General features: G+C 44.9%; 1 protein-coding gene across 1 annotated transcript in view; it reads left to right on the forward strand.

The window, feature by feature from the left end:
- Positions 1–16901, forward strand: part of LOC134355443 (transcription factor SOX-13-like) — a 224782-nt gene that overhangs the window by 158917 nt on the left and 48964 nt on the right. The window contains exon 2 of the mRNA XM_063065317.1: positions 7901–8123. Within this exon, the coding sequence (XP_062921387.1) occupies positions 7902–8123 (222 nt within the window). The 5' untranslated portion in view covers position 7901. The remainder of the gene's footprint in view (positions 1–7900; positions 8124–16901) is intronic.

Genomic DNA, 16901 nt, shown 5'->3' on the forward strand with positions numbered 1-16901 from the left:
TAAAGTCTGTCACAAGCCTTGTGTCCCATCAGGCCGATGCCTATGTCGGTTTCCGTGGCTTGAAGCGACTGAGAGTACGAGACTCCCCCCCCCACCACCCCCCAGATAGGACGCCAGTCTATCGCGAGGTTAACTTCCAGCATTTTTGCCGGTCCCCATTCTCAGCTGGGTAGACCAGAGCATCGTGTGGTTAAGTGGACACACACACTGCCCTGGCCAAGGCTCGAACCCGCGACCTTCGCTAGTTCGCTAGTCCAACACCCTAACCACTTGGCCACGCGCCACACATTGGTTAAGTAAGTGCGCATATATTCTCTCAATGGAGATTAACTGCTGGAGCCAGACCCTTTGTTAAATTTAAACATGAAAAAGTCTCCAGATGCTGGAAATCCAAAGCAACACCCACAAAATGCTGGAGGAACTCAGCAGGCCAGGCAGCATCTATGGAAAAAGAGTAAGCAGTTGATGTTTTGGGCTTCGATCCTTCTTCAGCACTGGAAAGGAAGTGGGAAGATGCCAGAACAAAAAGGTTGGGGTGGCGGGGGGGAGAGGGGAAGGAGGATAGCTAGAAGATGATGGATGAAACCAGGTGGGTTGGAAAGATAAAGGGGCTGGAGAGGAAGGAATCTGATAGGAGAGGAGAGTGGACCGTAGGAGAGAGGGAAGGAGGAGGGGACCCAGGAGGAGGTGATAGGCAGGTGAGAAGAGTTAAGAAGCCAGAGTAGGAAATAGAAGTAGAGAGGAGGGGGAGGGAAAAAAATTAGTTAAACTAACAGCTCCACACAAGATCTGGATAGTTGAGGGAGGGAGAGAGAGAGAAAAAAATGGGTTCCTATTCATTGCTCATTTCAATTGGAACTTCTTGTTTCGATATATTGGAGTCACAGTACAGGCCACAAGGGGCTTATTCTCAAGGAATTTGGGCGGCTTGCAGAATGAGGCTAACGGTTTCCGGTGCAGTCAATCCAGATAAAATAACTTTGCTGTCGTCAGGCCCCACATGGGCATCCTGACATTTGAACTCCCATTATTTTTGTCACCATTAATTAAAGTGTCAGCTGGGATTGAGAGACTCCTCCGCTATGGATTGGCTCCTTGCCCTGCTCAAGGCTTTCAGGGGTATTGATGAGTTTTGTGGTACGTGTACAGAACAGACCCACCGTCTCAGTGCTTTCTGAAGACCATCTTTCCGTGCTTGCCCAACAATGCCAGATTGTCCTTTGTACTGAATGGAAGTTCTGGGAATGAGAGAAGCACTATTGTATTTTCTTGCCAAATTCCCCTCTCCTGCTCTTTGTTTGTTTTGTTTGCCCAGTACAAAGGATTGATAGCATATTGTCAACCCCAGGCTCTCATTACAAAGCTTCAATGTTGGGCAGACCAACCGTATTGCCACTAATATAGTCACCAGTACCTTATTTATTCCAAACAGAGGTCACAAATCATTTTTGCTGGTGAACGCAGCAGGCCAGGCAGCATCTTTAGGAAGAGGTACAGTCGACATTTCAGGCCAAGACCCTGCGTTCACCAGCAACTTTGATGTGCGTTGCTTGGATTTCCAGCATCTGCAGAATTCCTCGTGTTTGCGTTCACAAATCATTTTGTTCACCACGCATTTGGAATCTAGTCACTCAGGCGGTCTTCCCCACCACCACTACATCCACATCAGCCACTCCTCTCCACAGCCCCTCAGCACTCTTCATTCCCCACCCCCCCCAGTACTACCACTTTACACTCCGCACCTCATACCTACACTGACACAGTCACTGTCCTCCTGTGATTTCACTTGCCCTGTTGCTACCTAGAAGAGTTCTGCTTGCCAGGAGTCACCGTCACTTTTCTCATTTCCTGTCAGAGTCACCTTGTGTTCGGATACTCCTGCACCTAGCGTCACTTCAAAGTACATTTATTATCAGAATACGTGTACATTATACAACCTTACAGGCAGCCACGAAACAAAGAAACCCAAGAGATCCCATTTTAAAAAAAGAAGACTCTTAAGCACCCTATGTGCAGAGAGAGGGGAGAAAAAAGCAAACCGTTCAAACAATAAACACAAGCAAATGGAGTTCTGAATGGTCCACATAGAGAGTCTGTCCACAGACCCGCAGTTCAGCGCAGAGCTAAGTAAACACCAAGGAGCAATGAAAGCTGAACCAACCTGCCCCTCCGATGCCCTGACCTTTCTCAATCTGGCCCGGCACCCAAATTGTCATCCAAACAGTGGGTTCTGTCGTTTCGATACGTTCTGGGGCCTGGACCCGACCTTTTCAATTTGGCCCAGTGCTTAAATCAATCGAAGCTTGGGTCTTCCTCGCTCTCGGCAACAGGCCTGCTGCCTTGCCTCACTTTGGACCTGTCGCTTCAAATTGCCCCCAAGTCCAAAGGGAATTTACAGGCTACTGTTTGCGATCATTGCACTTACTGTGCATACTAAGTATATAAGTGAGTCTTGTGTATATACGGCCACTTTCAAAACATACTTGTATTTGATGTTTTATAGGATTTTTTTGTTATATTTATATTGGTTGTGTTTTTTTTTATGCTGTGTCAGATCTGGAGTAATAATCAACACACACAAAATGTTGGAGGAACTCAGCAGGCCAGGCAGCATCTATGGAAAGAAGCACAGTGGACGTTTCGTGCCCAAGCCCTTCGGCAGGACTGGAGAAAAAAGGCTGAGGAGTAGATTTAAAAGGTGGGGGAAGGGGAGAGAGAAACACCAGATGACTGGTGAAACTTGGAGGGGGAGGGATGAATTAAAGAGTTTAGAAGTTGATTGGTGAGATGAGATGAGATGAGAGAGGGGAAAGGGGATGGGAAATGGAGGAGGGGGTGGGGTTGGGGGGCATTATCGGAAGTTTGAGAAAGCGATGTTCATGCCATCAGGTTGGAGGCTACCCAAACGGAATATAAGGTGTTGTTCCTCCCACCCAAGTGTGGCCTCATCACAACAGTGGAGGAAGCCGTGGATGGACATATCGGAATGGGAACGGGAAGTGGAATTAAAATGGGTGGCCACTGGGAGATCTCGCTTGTTCTGGCGGACGGAGCGTCAGTGCGCGGTGAAGCGGTTTCCCAATCTATGTTGGGTTTCACTGATGTACAGGAGGCCACTAGGGAGCACCAAACACTTTAAGTGACCCCAACAGACTCACAGGTGATGTGTCGCCTCACTTGGAAGGACTGTTTGGGGCCCTGGATGGTAGCAAGGGAGGAGGTTCACAAGCAGAACAAGTGCTACATCTATCAGCCGGTGTTTCTGTCTCCCCTTCACCCCGCTTTTAAATCTACTCCTCAGCATTTTTACTCCAGTCCTGCCGAAGGCCGAAGACATCAACTATACAGATGCTGCCTGGCCTGCTGAGTTCCTCCAGCATTTTGTGTGTGTCGCTCGGATTTCCAGCATCTGCAGATTTTCTCTTGTTTGTGGACTAACAATCATTTTGTTCTATATATGCTCGCGTACTGAAGAATGACAACGACCAATTTTGAATCTTGAGTCTCACCACCAACTCCCACTTTGCATTCCAACGGACTCAACTTTTAAACAAAAGCTTGAGTCTGTTTGTTACTAACTTCAAGAGCATTTCTTATGTAAAATTCCATGTTATGCAGATAACCACAGCAGTCATTCTGTGCACAGGAAAGTCATATTAAGAGCAAAGAGGTGAACTGCTTTGGTTGCCTCAGGAAATTTAGTGCAAATTGTGAGAGACTGCACTAGAGTCTTTGAAAGTGCCCTAGTATATTCATGCCGATTGTCTGGGTCAGGAACCCTGATTAATCTTAGACCAGTAGCTTCACATGGGACTCCAATCTTGTGACCTCTCTCCAGGGCCAGAAGCTACTACCAGTGTTCCATCCATTATATAAAGGGTTTTAGAAAAAAAACTACTTCATTAAATTAATTTAATGTCATTAAGTTGGCATTGGAAGGTTATTGTTAAAGCATTGTAACACAACCATGTACAAAGGATGTGGCCCAGGTTGCTTCCAGGAGAGAAGGCATTCCTTTGATTTATCTTCCCCTCCAAAGCCTGCCTTCTAGCATTGACGTTGACTAAACAACAAGGTTAGGAAGTAGAGGTTGATTGCACCTTTCCCTCCTCCCTCCTCCCCCTCCCCCTCTCCCCCACCCTCTAGAGTACACTTATGGAGTCGGAAGGAAGACAGATTTCTTCCCCGGAAGGAAGACAGATTTCTTCCCCTGAAGGACTTCAAAGTACATTTATGATCGAAGTATGTGTACATTGTACACCCTTGAGATTTGTTTCCTTACAGCAGCCACAAGAAACCCAAATGAACTCATTTCGTTAAAGACCGACAAGTACCCAATGTGTAAGAGCGAGAGAAATAAAAACAAATATGCAAACAAAGAAAGTAGACAAATAGCATTTAGAATGAAAGTGAGTCCTCAAACACAAAGCCTGGTGCAGGCCACAGTCTCAGCCTCAGTTCAGCACAGAGCTGAGTAAATGTCGTGGAGCCAGCACACATGAAGCCTGGAGCAGGCCCATAGTTTCAGCCTCGGTGCAGTAAACATCGCTGAGCTGCGAGCAGAACTGGCCCGACCTTCCCAACACCCTGCCTTTTCATTCCACCTGGCCTGGCATTTAAATCGTCCAAATATCGGCTCATTCCTCACTCTGAGACCCGGGCCCTGGGTGTCAGCGATACATTCATGTACTTAAACTTCAGTGCGTGTTTTGTAGTATTGTGGGCATCGTTACTAATTAATTAATTGAAATCAAATCTTATGCCAGGAAATTTAATTCTCGATTTCACCATCTACAATGTCGTGTCCCTCGCAATTTATTTACCCACCTGACCTGCACTGTCTTCATCAATGTCACACTATGCTCTGCGACTGTTTGCTTTCAGTACAATCTTGATATACTTGTATGTAATGATTTGCAATGTATTTTCATTCACCCATTTATTGTCGTAAATTCAAGGAATACCTGTGCAGTGGAATACCTGCAGCTGCATTACAGGCACATATAGGCCTTTCCGACCCAGATTTAACCTTAGCCTACTCACAGGACAATTTACAATGACCAATTAACTTACCAATCGGTAGGTCTTTGCACTGTGGGAGGAAACCCACAAGGTAACGGAGAGAATGTACAAACTCCTTACAGGAGTAGGCTAGAATTGAACCTTGGTCGGCTGTGTTGTAAACCATTGTGTTAACCACTATGCTACCGTGCTGCCCTTAGCAGTGTTCACAAGATAAGTGTAACTTTAACAAGAAAGAACGCAAAAAAAAAGCAGTCCATTGCAGTGACAAATGATCGGAGTGGTCCGAGGTTTGCGATACTGTGGGGGTTATAGTTGTGCCAGTTGGTTCAAGGACAGAATGGTTGAAGGGAAGTAACTCTTCTGGAAGTATGGTATGTCAGGCTTCAGTCTATTGCAACACCAAGTGATCAAAGTGGTGCTACTCTTGCTATATTACAGGCCTCTGTACCTCCTGCCCGACGGTAGCTGTGAGGAGATGGTATGGCCCAGATGGCGAAATTAAACAAAAGATTACCTTTACTTGTCACATGCCCATCGAACCATACAGTGAAATGCATCATTTGCATCAACAACTGGCAAAGTCTGAGGGACAGACCGCCTGTGTCGCCAGGCTTCCAGTGCCAACATAGCATGCCCTTATCTCACTAACCGGAGCCCTCTCTGTATGTCGTTGGAATGTGGGAGGAAACTGGAGCCTCCAGAGGAAACCCACACAGTCACGGGAAGAACGTACAAACTCCTTACAGACTGTGGCGGAATGGAGCCCAAATTGGTGATCGCTAGCACTGTAGAGCATTGCGCTAACCATGATGCTCCTTTGCCGCCCTTTGATGATGGATGTTGGGGATCTTTGGTGATGGTACATTGCTTTCTTGAAGCAGAGTCCCCTGTATGTGCTACCAAGATAACCTTCTCCAGAGCCTTGCACACATAATCCAAGCTGCCTTGAGCAGCTGCTGTATCATTGGAGCTCCTCGAGGCATTTCTCTGCGAGTGTAAGAGCAGTTATTGAGAACAGGATAAGACTTTATGGTCTCCTGGTAACATCAATCACTGTCAGATTACAGGCTGTTGCTGCCTTTCAGACTTTTCCTGTGAGGCTCCTGGCTGCAGGTTTATTGTGGTAATCAAGTCCCATTCGTCACACACTTAACAGGATGTCCCAGCGTATGGGCCTTCCTTCCACATCAGGTGCAGCGTTTCTTTTTGTGATAGTTACTTTGCAGACCCCCTGCAAAGTGCTCGAGGGACTGGAGTTTTGGAATTGTATAGAGAGCTTTACCTTTATAACAAAAGCAGCAGTATTTATCTATCACCTTTTGCTAGCTACAAAAATATAAAACTTGTTAAACAGACTCCTGAGCTATCTGTGAAGATAAAAAAAAAGAGGATTTTAAGGATGTGTGGGAGACTGATAGGTTTTGGAAAGACAGAATTCAGAAACTCCATAAAGGAAGATAAGGGTAGGTTCGGAAATGGTGAAAAGCTGGAACGTAAGCCCTTATTGACTGGAAGAGCTGTATATAATGGGCCAGACCTGTGAGGTGTTAAAAAGTGTGCCAGTTTTCAGTTTTGCCTTTTTCTCATGGTCTTATACACAAGATGAGGCATTTCGGCACCTGAAGAGTTAACAGTGCATTCTATTCTGTGGGTTACTGTTGACTCACACAAGAGCTCAAATTAAAGCTTACATTAACCTGATTGTGGATCAAATCCAGTGCGGTGGACAAAGCAGTGTGTTGAAAGGAAACAAGATATGATGAAATCCAAACAGGAGGCTTTGGAAAGGGAAGGAAAGAGAGATAAAGCTGCTATGAAAGCAGGAATGACGGAGCAAACTATACGCCATTGTCCCCTTGTCACATTTCCCTTTTGTTTGAGTTCTTTTGTCCGGGGGCCCATTGTTGCACTTCCTCCCGCTCCTGTTTCTCCATCCCCTTTCCATTACAAGGCAGATTCTGTTGTTGTGCTACCTTTTGTTTGGAGTTCCATTTGCTGCCACGTTGTCTCGAACTGTTTGCCTTGCAGGTTGAATTGCTTGAGTTACTTTTGTTATCTGCGATATTGTTATCGCCACAAATCTTCTTTTTCTCTTGTCTCATCGCTCTCTGCGTTATCGATTTTGGCGGCCACATAACGTGTACTGGAGGGGGCGTCACATGGTCTCGTCGTGCTGTGCAGGCAAACCAATATTCAGCGCTGGTTGAGTGCAGAGTGGGTTTGTGCATTTCCAGTTCGGACTTGATCCTTGTGGGTGACAACCCTTACTGACACCCCATCTCCGGCAGGATTGAACACCGGCGCGTGGGACTGAGTTAAAGCCCTTACCATTTGGGGCTAGCAGAAGTTTTTGAAGAAACCTCTGCCTTTTGAAGGGTATGTCCCACCGGAAATGTTAAATCTCTTTCTCCAGATGCTGCCTAACTTGCTGAGCTTTTGTAGCATTTTCTGTTTTTATTTCAGCACCAGAGACCGGGGTTCGATTCTCGCTGCTGTCTGTAAGGACCGAGTGGTTTCCTCCTGTATTCCAAAAATGTATGGGTTAGTAGGGTAATTGATCGCATGGGCCTGTTACTGTGCAGTAACTCTAAATACAAATACTAAATTTCAGATTGCCAATGTCGGCAGCCTGTTTTTTTTCTCAAGTGCTTGAGAATGCCCTTCATGTTTACCATTCTAAGTATGTGTGATTGCCACCTTGAGGTGTAGGCACGCCTTCATCTCTCCTCCTCACTGTCAAGCCCTCTCCGATTGTGGACCACCGCCCTAGCTGGATCAGATGGGAGGGCTGCGTTTCGGCTCTGCGCCCAGCTCCAGGATTTCGCGCGGCCTCATCGAGGGGTTACACTTCACCTTTTTCTTTCTCTGCTCGCAGGATGTCCACGCGACCACCGGCTCGTTGCATGGACCTGAATGGAGACGCGGTCATGGTCCACGACCAGGTGAAAGTGGAAGAGGTGGAGGAAGAACGGACCTGTTACGGACCCCACGTTGCCTCGTTCCCCAACAAGCCTCATCCTGAGGGGCTCCAGGCCAAAGCGGCCGCGGGGAGAGAGAACCACGACCTGGAGAGGTTGGGCTTCGTGAAGCCAACACACGTAAGTTGCCAACACCAGGGCCGGAATTAGGAGAGTCAAATTTAACTTGTAGCTTGAGTTGAACCCTACCTAGGTCGACCATTACTGCCGAGTAACTTCTGCTAAAGCAGGCCAGTTTGAACAGAAAACGCTAGAAATACTCAGCAGGTCAGGCAGCTTCTGCGGGAAGAGAAACAGAGTTAACTCTTTGGTCAAGGAGCCTTTGCCAGAACAAGGAAAGAATAAACTGAAGTATAGGGAAAGAAGGATAGGTTAAAGGGAATATCTATATTAGAGTGAACATCTTTGTATTTCTGTATAGAAGCTGTTACATTTATCTGTGCAAATGACAAAATTGCTTTGAATATTATAGTAAATGATTAGGTTCAAAATTACAGAGGAAGAGCTGCAGTTTTAGCATTGCAGTTGGGAGACAAGAATCAGTGAATGTTGTATTCAAGTCACAACTGTAAGATACAAAAGAATAAGCACAATGGTACTTTCTGAACTGGTAATAATCCTTGTCTAAGCAAAAAACTACGATCAAGAATGGTGACCTTCATACCTTCCACTATTACCTTTCCCCTAAGCCATGCTATGAACTCTCTAAGAAATTTTTGCTGCTTACTTTATAGAGATCCTGTTCTTCGGGATCAGAATCAGGATGATTATCACCGGCATGTGTCGTGAAATTCTTCATCTCTTGCTCGCTGTCTCCAACAGTACAATTAATGATACCACTTCCTCTGTTTTCTGCGTTCACCCTCTCCACCCGCCATGTTGCAGCGGTACAAGGTGGTGTCGAGGCCACACGTGGAGAACTGTGTACGGCAGTGACACAAACTGTACAAAGGGTGCCATTAAGCTAGAGAGGGTTCAAAGAGGACTTGCGAGGTTGTTGTCAGGGCTCAATGGGAAGTGTTTGAGCAGGCTAGGACTCTAATCCCTGGAGCATTGGAGACTGAGGAGGTGATATTCTGGAGTTGTATCAAATCATGAGGAGCATCAAATTTTATTTATTGATATACAGCGTGGAATAGGCCCTCCTGACCATTCATGCCGTGCTGCCTAGCAACCCCCGATTTAATCCTAGTATAATAACTGGACAACTTACAATGCCCAATTAGCCTACCTCGTCTTTGGAATGTGGGAGGAAACTGGAGCACCCAGAGGAAACCCGCACAGTCACGGGGAGAACGTACAAACTCCTTAAAGGCAACGGCGGGAATTGAACCCGGGAATGAGCACAGTCTTTTTCCACGAGGTTAGAGGATCAAGAACCAGAAGGCATGTGTTTAGGTTGAGAAAGGAAAGACTTCCCAGGAACCTGCCGTTGCGGGCGGGGGAGCAACTTTTTCCTCCAGAAGGTAACTTGCATATGGAATGAGCTGTCAGAGGATTGCGATAAAGCAAGTTCATTAACAGCATTTGAAAGGTACTTGACAAGTACCTGGATAGGGGAATATGGACCAAGTACAGGCAAATGGAGCAAACTTGGATGGACATCTTGATCGGCATGGACAAGTTCTGCTGAAGAGCTTGTTTCTGTGCTGTATGACTTGGTTAAGTGACCAAACAAATTGCTTGGCAGCTAAGAAGCAGTATTGCCACTCCCTTCTCCTTGCCAAGGAATGAGCAAGTCCGTGACTGGCAGAGTCTGTGGACACAGCGCAGCCGGGCAAGGGGAACCCGTGGTCTCGGCAGCCTCTCAGGAATATCGACCTCTCCCCTCTGAGACCCATGCTGGAGAGCTAAGAGCAGAATGTGGGTTGACATCCTGTTCCCGAGGAAGAGCCGTATATTGTTCGTCCTGTACTGTGCTGTAATATTCTACGTTCTGGAGGAGGGAAGGGTTAGATTGAACCCACAGTAGGTTAGAAAGGCGGCATATTATCATGGGCTAAAGGGCATGTACTGTGCTACAATGTTCTACATCTGGAATGAGGTGGAAATAGACCAGCAGTCTAAAGGAGGAACTGTGCTCTGCGTAATGTTCCAGCTGCTATAACCTAACCAAAACACATTGTGAATCAGGATTACATTTATTATCACTGACATGATATTTGTCGTTTTGAAGCAGGGCAGCAGCAGAGTGCTACACATAAAAAATACTATAAGGTACAATAAAAAAGAATCCTCAGTGGGAATATTTCAAGAAGTATGTTGTGGGAGCCTTAGGTTCCATATGAGCAGGTTCAGGAACAGTTATTACCCTACAACAATCAGTCTCTAAAACTAGTGTGGATAACTTACTTCAAACAAGAGAAAATCCATAGATGCTGGAAATCCAAGCAACACCCACAAAATGATGGAGGAGCTCAGCAGGCCAGGCAGCATCTATGGAAAACAGTCCAGTTGGCGTTTTGGGCCGAAACCCTTTGGCAGGAAGGGTCCTGCTGAAGGGTCTCAGCCTGAAACATCAACTGTGCCTTTTTCCATAGGATACTGCCTGGCCTGCTGAGTTCTTCCAGCATTTTGTGGGGACAACTTATTTATTTACTTCATTATTACTTATTATTGTTATTATTTTGTGTTTGCACAGTTTGTCTTTTGCACAATGGCTGTTTGTCTGTCTTTGTGTGTAGTTTTTCATTGATTCTATTGTTGTACTTTGTTCTAATGTGACTATCTACAAAAAATGAATCGTCATTAGTTATATGATGACAAATAGGCATCCGTTAGTCACTTGAGACCATGGATTAGCGCCTTGGAAGGTTTCCAGGGCGTAGGCCTGGGCAAGGTTCTATAGAAGACCGGCAGTTGCCCATGCTGCAAGTCTCCCCTCTCCACGCCACCGATGTTGTCCAAGGGAAGGGCACTAGGGCCGATACAGCTTGGCACCAATGTCGTCGCAGAGCAATGTGTGGTTAAGTGCTTTGCTCAAGGACACAACACATTGACACAGCTGAGGCTCGAACTAGTGACCTTCAGATCACTAGACCGACGCCTTAACCACTTGGCCACGTGCCATGACATATAACATAATTTAATCATAAATTTGCTTTGAACTTTGAACTGTAAGCTACTTTCAGATGCCTTTAGATAAAAGCAAGTCTCTTAGCTTTTATAACAATTATGCCACAACTGAGACGACTAAGAGTTATTCACAATTTTGGTTGTCAACACAGTGCAGTCAGTAGCTGTTGAGCACTCTGTTTTTATCCAGGTATTATATATTATAAATAGGTATCCAGGAATTAAACACTTTAGAAGAGCAGTTATTGTTAACTTCTCCTGGCTCTGCACACAGGACGCTGCCAGAATCAGCAGTCAAGGTAATCCTGTGACCTACACTGTGATCAGTGTAGGGGTTCCCAACCTTTTTTATGTCGTGGACCCACCCCTACCATTATCTGAAAGGTCCGCAGACCCCAGGTTGGAAGCCCCTGGTCTAAAGAATCACAGTCACCTCCCAGTACAGTCTGGCTACTGCTGAGTCTTTGCAGAAGTCTACTCAAAATTGCTGGCTCTTGAATCTCCTTTGGTTTTATAAGATAATCTGTAGATTGAAGTGCTAGTTTAGACACTCCTTTGATGTTTTCAATGTCTTTCGCGCTTTGAACAACACTCCCAGACTTATAATTCCCAAGATCATTAGTAAGAGTGATATGATGATTGGCTAGTAGTCTATTATTAGCCCTCTCATCCCATTACCCTGCTTTCTCCCCATAATCTTTGACACCCTGACTAATCAAAGACCTATCAACCTCCACTTCAAATATACTCAATGACCTGACCTCCACAGCTGTCTGTGGCAATGAATTCCACAGACTCACTACCTGCTGGCTAAAGAAATTTCTCATCTCCGTCCTAAATGGATGTCCACTATACCAAGGCTGTGCCCTCTGGTCCTTAAATCACCCACTATAGGAAGCATCTACTGCACATTTACTCTATCTAAGCCTTTCAATATTTGATAGGTTTCAATGAGATATCCCCTCGTACTTCTAAACTCCAGCAAGTACAGTCCCAGAACCATCAATCAGTCCCCATAGCATACTCTTTCATTCCCGGAATCATTCGTGTGACCCTCCTCTGGACCCTCTCTAATGCCAGCACATCTTTTCTTAGATAAGGGGCACAAACCTGTTCACAATACTCCAAGTGTGGTCTGACCAGTGCTTTATAAAGCCTCAGCATGACTTCCTTGCTCTTACGTTCTAGTCCTCTCCAAATGAATGTTAACATTGCATTTGCCTTCCTCACCAACAACTCAACCTGCAAATTAGCCTTTAGGGAATCCTGCACAAGGACTCCCAAGTCCCTTTGCAACTTGGATTTTTGAATTTTCTCTCCATTTAGAAAACAGTCCACGTTTTTATTTCTTCTGCCAAAGTGTATGACCATACATGGAGCATTGGCTGATTGGCAGGAGGCAAAGAGAGCCTTTTCTGTTTGGCTGCTGGTGACTAGTGGTGTTCTGTAGGGGTCGGTATGGGACCAGTTCTTTTTATGTTATATGTTAATGATTCGGATAACGGAATTGATGGCTTTGTGGCCAAGTTTGTGGATAATACAAAGATACGTGGAAGGTCAGGTGGTGTTGAGGAAGCAGGGAGGCTGAGGAGGACTTAGACAGGTTTGGAGAATGGGCAAAGAGGTGGCAACTGGAGTACAGTGTTGGGAAGTGTCCAGTCAGAAATCTGATGATGGAGGGGAAGAAGCTGTTTCTAAAACATTGATCATTTGTCTTCAGGTCCTGGCTTACTGCGACTGTGTTCAATTTGCCAGCAGAACCACCCTTTGTGATAATTTTCTTTTGCACTGCGATAACTCTTTATCCAGTCTCCAAAGTCTGAACCCACCTCATGTCAGTAGCTGAAGGTGTGAATGTAGTCTAAATTGGAAAGTCACCCAAAAAGCTTTTTTTGCGATGTTGGCCACTTGTTTGGGGCCAAGTTAGTTCGAAGTCAGTTTATGCAGAGTCAGAAATTTCACAGGTTTGTTCAAAGTGCTGCATTATTGAGCCGTGATTTGCCAGTTAAACAAAATGTTTCTGCAGAATGGCTTTAACAGTCGCTTGCTGGGTTGGAACGATATGCCCCATCTTTAAAAAGCAGAGTAAATAGTATATAGTTCCATGTTGTGTGAGGGAGTTACTTGGTAATGGTTATTGGTTTATAATTCTCACATGCAGTGAAAAGCCTGGCTTGCATTCTGTTCATACAGATCAAATCAGTGCACAGCACATCGAGGTAGAATGAGGTAAAGCAATAACAGAATGCAGAATAAAGAACAGAGAAAGTGCAGTGCAGTTAGGCAATGAAGACCATAATCACAATGAGGTAGATTGTGAGGTCAAGACTCCATCTTATCATGCAAGATGTCTGCTCCTGAGTCTGATAAGCGTGGGATAGAAGCTGTCCTTGAGCCTGCTTTCAGGCTTTTGTATTTTCTGCCCGATGGGGGAGGGGAGAAGAGAGGAAGTCTGGGGTGAGTGGGTTATTTGATTCGACAGAGAATTTGGATTTGAAAGGGTAGAAGAAATATAATACATTGACACCAGCTGCAACCATTCGGGAAAAGGTACCGCAGCATAAAAGCCAGCACCAACTGGCTTCGGGACAGCTTCTTCCAGCAGGCCATCAGAGTGATTAATTCATGCTGATACAGTCGTATTTCTATGCTAGACTGGCTGTCCTTGTTGTACATACTATTTATGACATTGCACATTTAAACGGAGACATAACGTGAAAATTTTTACTCGTCACGTATGTGAAGGCTGTAAGTAATAAAGTCAGTTGAGTTGAATAATAGAAGTAATGAGGGATCCTGCAAGGAGTCGCAACGCTGCAGTGCTATCTTGCACCCACTGGGTCTTCTCTGACCACACGAAAGAGCCCACCCAGTTGCGCACACGCGGCCTCCTCACAGCTTACAGCCCAGCAAGAGAGTCTCCTTTTCAAGCATCCATCCTTTCTTAAAAGTTAATTTCCTCCAGCTACTGCAGGTCATTGTAGCGACTGATCTTGCAATTACAGCCCTTCCTTGGTTAACAAAAGGGTTCCATTGTTACCAACATCATTAAGGTTGACTTTGTTTGCGAGTTGGAAAATACACAAAAATCTAAGATATAGTAGCTGAATCTCCACAATGCTGTACTGAATGGCATCAAAGGTACATAAGATTGATAAGGAAGAACAATAGCTAAGACTGGAGGAAGAATTATACCAGTCCTGCCATACATAGGAACCAAATTATGTACGTACGTCGGACTTTTAAATGTACTAACATTATGAGAGCTTGCTTGTATCTGGAAGTGCCTGTACGTCCGGCATTTGTAACCCACAGAGAGCATTATACGTTAATCCAAGTCTCCTGGCAACTGACCCTCATCCATTTGATACAACCATCACTCTGCCTGCTAGGTAGGGAGATGGGAACTTAAGCTTGCAAATCTGTCATCACCCCTGATAATTGTGAACAGCCCCCTTAACCATCTCTGCGCTGAGGAAATTAATCTCATTATTTCTGATCTTGGCTTACTAGTGGATTTCCCTTCCCTTCTGCAGCTTGATAAATCTCTCCGCAGAGTCTTGCCATTCTTCTTAAATTATTTGGCGTGTTATTTCTACAAATGTGAAGCAGGCTGTTCAGGCTGCAAGAGGAGTTTCATCTCATTTATCCAGGACACGGCAGATTAATGTCCTGGATTCTCTTTTTGTAATCACCTTTATAAGAAAATCTTGTTTGCTTTAATTTGAACGTTTTTTTCTGTCGTTATTTTTTAAATTTTTTAACATTTTGAATGTAAAGTCAATTTTTTAAAATATGGTCATGAGGAAATTTTTTATTGACATTCATTTTTATTGAATTTTGGAAATACTCACTGGGTCATCAGAATCCATGAAGAGAGGATCTAAACTGTAGACCACAAGCATTTCTAGAAATCTAAAGTAACACAAACACACACGCACACACAATGCTGGAAGAACTCAGCAGGTCAGGCAGCATCTATGGAAAGGAAGAAAGAGTCAACATTTCAGGAATGATGCAGATGAACGACTGCAGCCCGAAACTCAGATTGTTTATTCTTTTGCATAGGTGCTGCCTGACCTGCTGAGCTCCTCCATCGTTTTCCGTGTGTGTATCTAAATTTTGTAAGTGGTAAAAAGTTAGAAACGAAATGAGATGCAAAGACAAGAGGGGGCGATAGGCAGAGAGAACAAATAGAATTGTGATCGGGTGAAGAACAGGTGAGATTTACTGAAAGCACAGCAAAGCTATGAATGGAGAAGGAATAAATCGGAGGAAAAAAAGATCTGATATAACTGGCAACAATTGTTTTGCTCTCCCCTCTCGTTACCATTTCTGTTCTTCAGATTGGGTTTATAGCCTCCCATTTACTCCTCTTTCTTTCAGACATAGCTGTTGTTAATCAGTAGCCCTAATCACCCAGTCAGACCAAAAAAACAACAAACTGCTGAAGGAACTCAGCAGGCAAACAGATGCTGCAGGGTTTCAACCTGAAATTTCAACCTCCCTTCCCCCCTTTGCCTCCACAGATGCTGCTTGGCCCACTAAGTTCTTCCAGCAGTTTGATTTTTGTTGCAGATTCTGGCTTCTACAGTCTCCTGTCTCTCCCTTCCCTCTGACAGTCGGCCAGTAGCCCTACTATACTGAGTCACTGAGTCCTGGTCCGCACCCCATCCCTCCTGTTCTCTATGCGGTATCCCACTCCGCTCTCCCAGCCCTTTCCCTGCAATGCGCTTCATTCCTAACTTTTACCAGTTCAGATACAATATTAGCTCTAAAGACACAAGACGCTAAGGGGCTGCAGATGCTGGAATCTGGAGCAACTAACAACCTGCTGGAGGTACTCAGTAGGCCAAGCAGCACCTGTGGGGGGGGGGTGCGGTTTGCGGAACGGGAAGGTAAAGGAACTGTCAGGCTGCGCTTGGTGCTGATGCAGCATTTCGACCCAAAATGTTGGCAGTTCCTTTCCCTCCCCAGCTGCTGCTCACCCTACTAAGATCATTTGGCAGATTGCTTGTTGAAGTATTAACTCTCTTTCTCTCTGTTCACGTGTTTCCCGGCCAGCTGAGTTGTTCCAACAAATTCTAAAGCCGAGTTTTTTTTTTCCTCTCTTGTTTTTGAATCAATGTCAATTGGTCTATCTACCAATAAGAATTAACGCCTCAGTTTTTTTTTGAAAGGTTGTGGTATATAATATCAATGGAACATTTTTCGTTGCTTGAAGCAAAGTTGATGCTTTTTTTTTCCTCATTGCTTTATCTTCTACCATCCTCATGGTGTTTTAACTTTTTTTTCTTTCTCTCTCCATTTTTTTTTCTTCTTACTGCAATTTTCTTCTTTCATTCCACCTCCTCAATAATTGAGGCCTCAGTAAGAATGGGTGCCTCCAGTCTGCAGGCCATTGCCTGGATTTGCAGCTGCAGTGTAGAAGAACATCCCAAAAAGTAAGTAAGCAAGGTGTTGTCTCTCGTGTGTTCTCCCAACCTGTAGTCACATTTGGCATCAGGCTGTGTTGCCGTGTAAATTAGAATTGGAATGCACGGGGAACAGGGAATGGAAGCCTTTGAATGTGGTAAGGAAGAAATGATATTCATGGCTGTTCTCAATATAATCCTCAAAAGCAAAGTTTACTGCAATGGGATCCTCCTTTTCAGAATGAGAATCGCTTTCTTGCCAGCGTGTGAAACATTCCAGAATTGATTGTGGTAAGGTGTCAAGCATAAAACACAGGACAATACCGCAACAGGCAACACGACAGCAGCCAGCAGTTTACAAGACAATAGTGCATACAGCTGTGAGCAATCAACAATTAGCACAAATATC

The sequence above is a fragment of the Mobula hypostoma genome, chromosome 13 (assembly GCF_963921235.1).
Source record: "Mobula hypostoma chromosome 13, sMobHyp1.1, whole genome shotgun sequence".
Lineage (NCBI taxonomy): Eukaryota > Metazoa > Chordata > Chondrichthyes > Myliobatiformes > Myliobatidae > Mobula > Mobula hypostoma.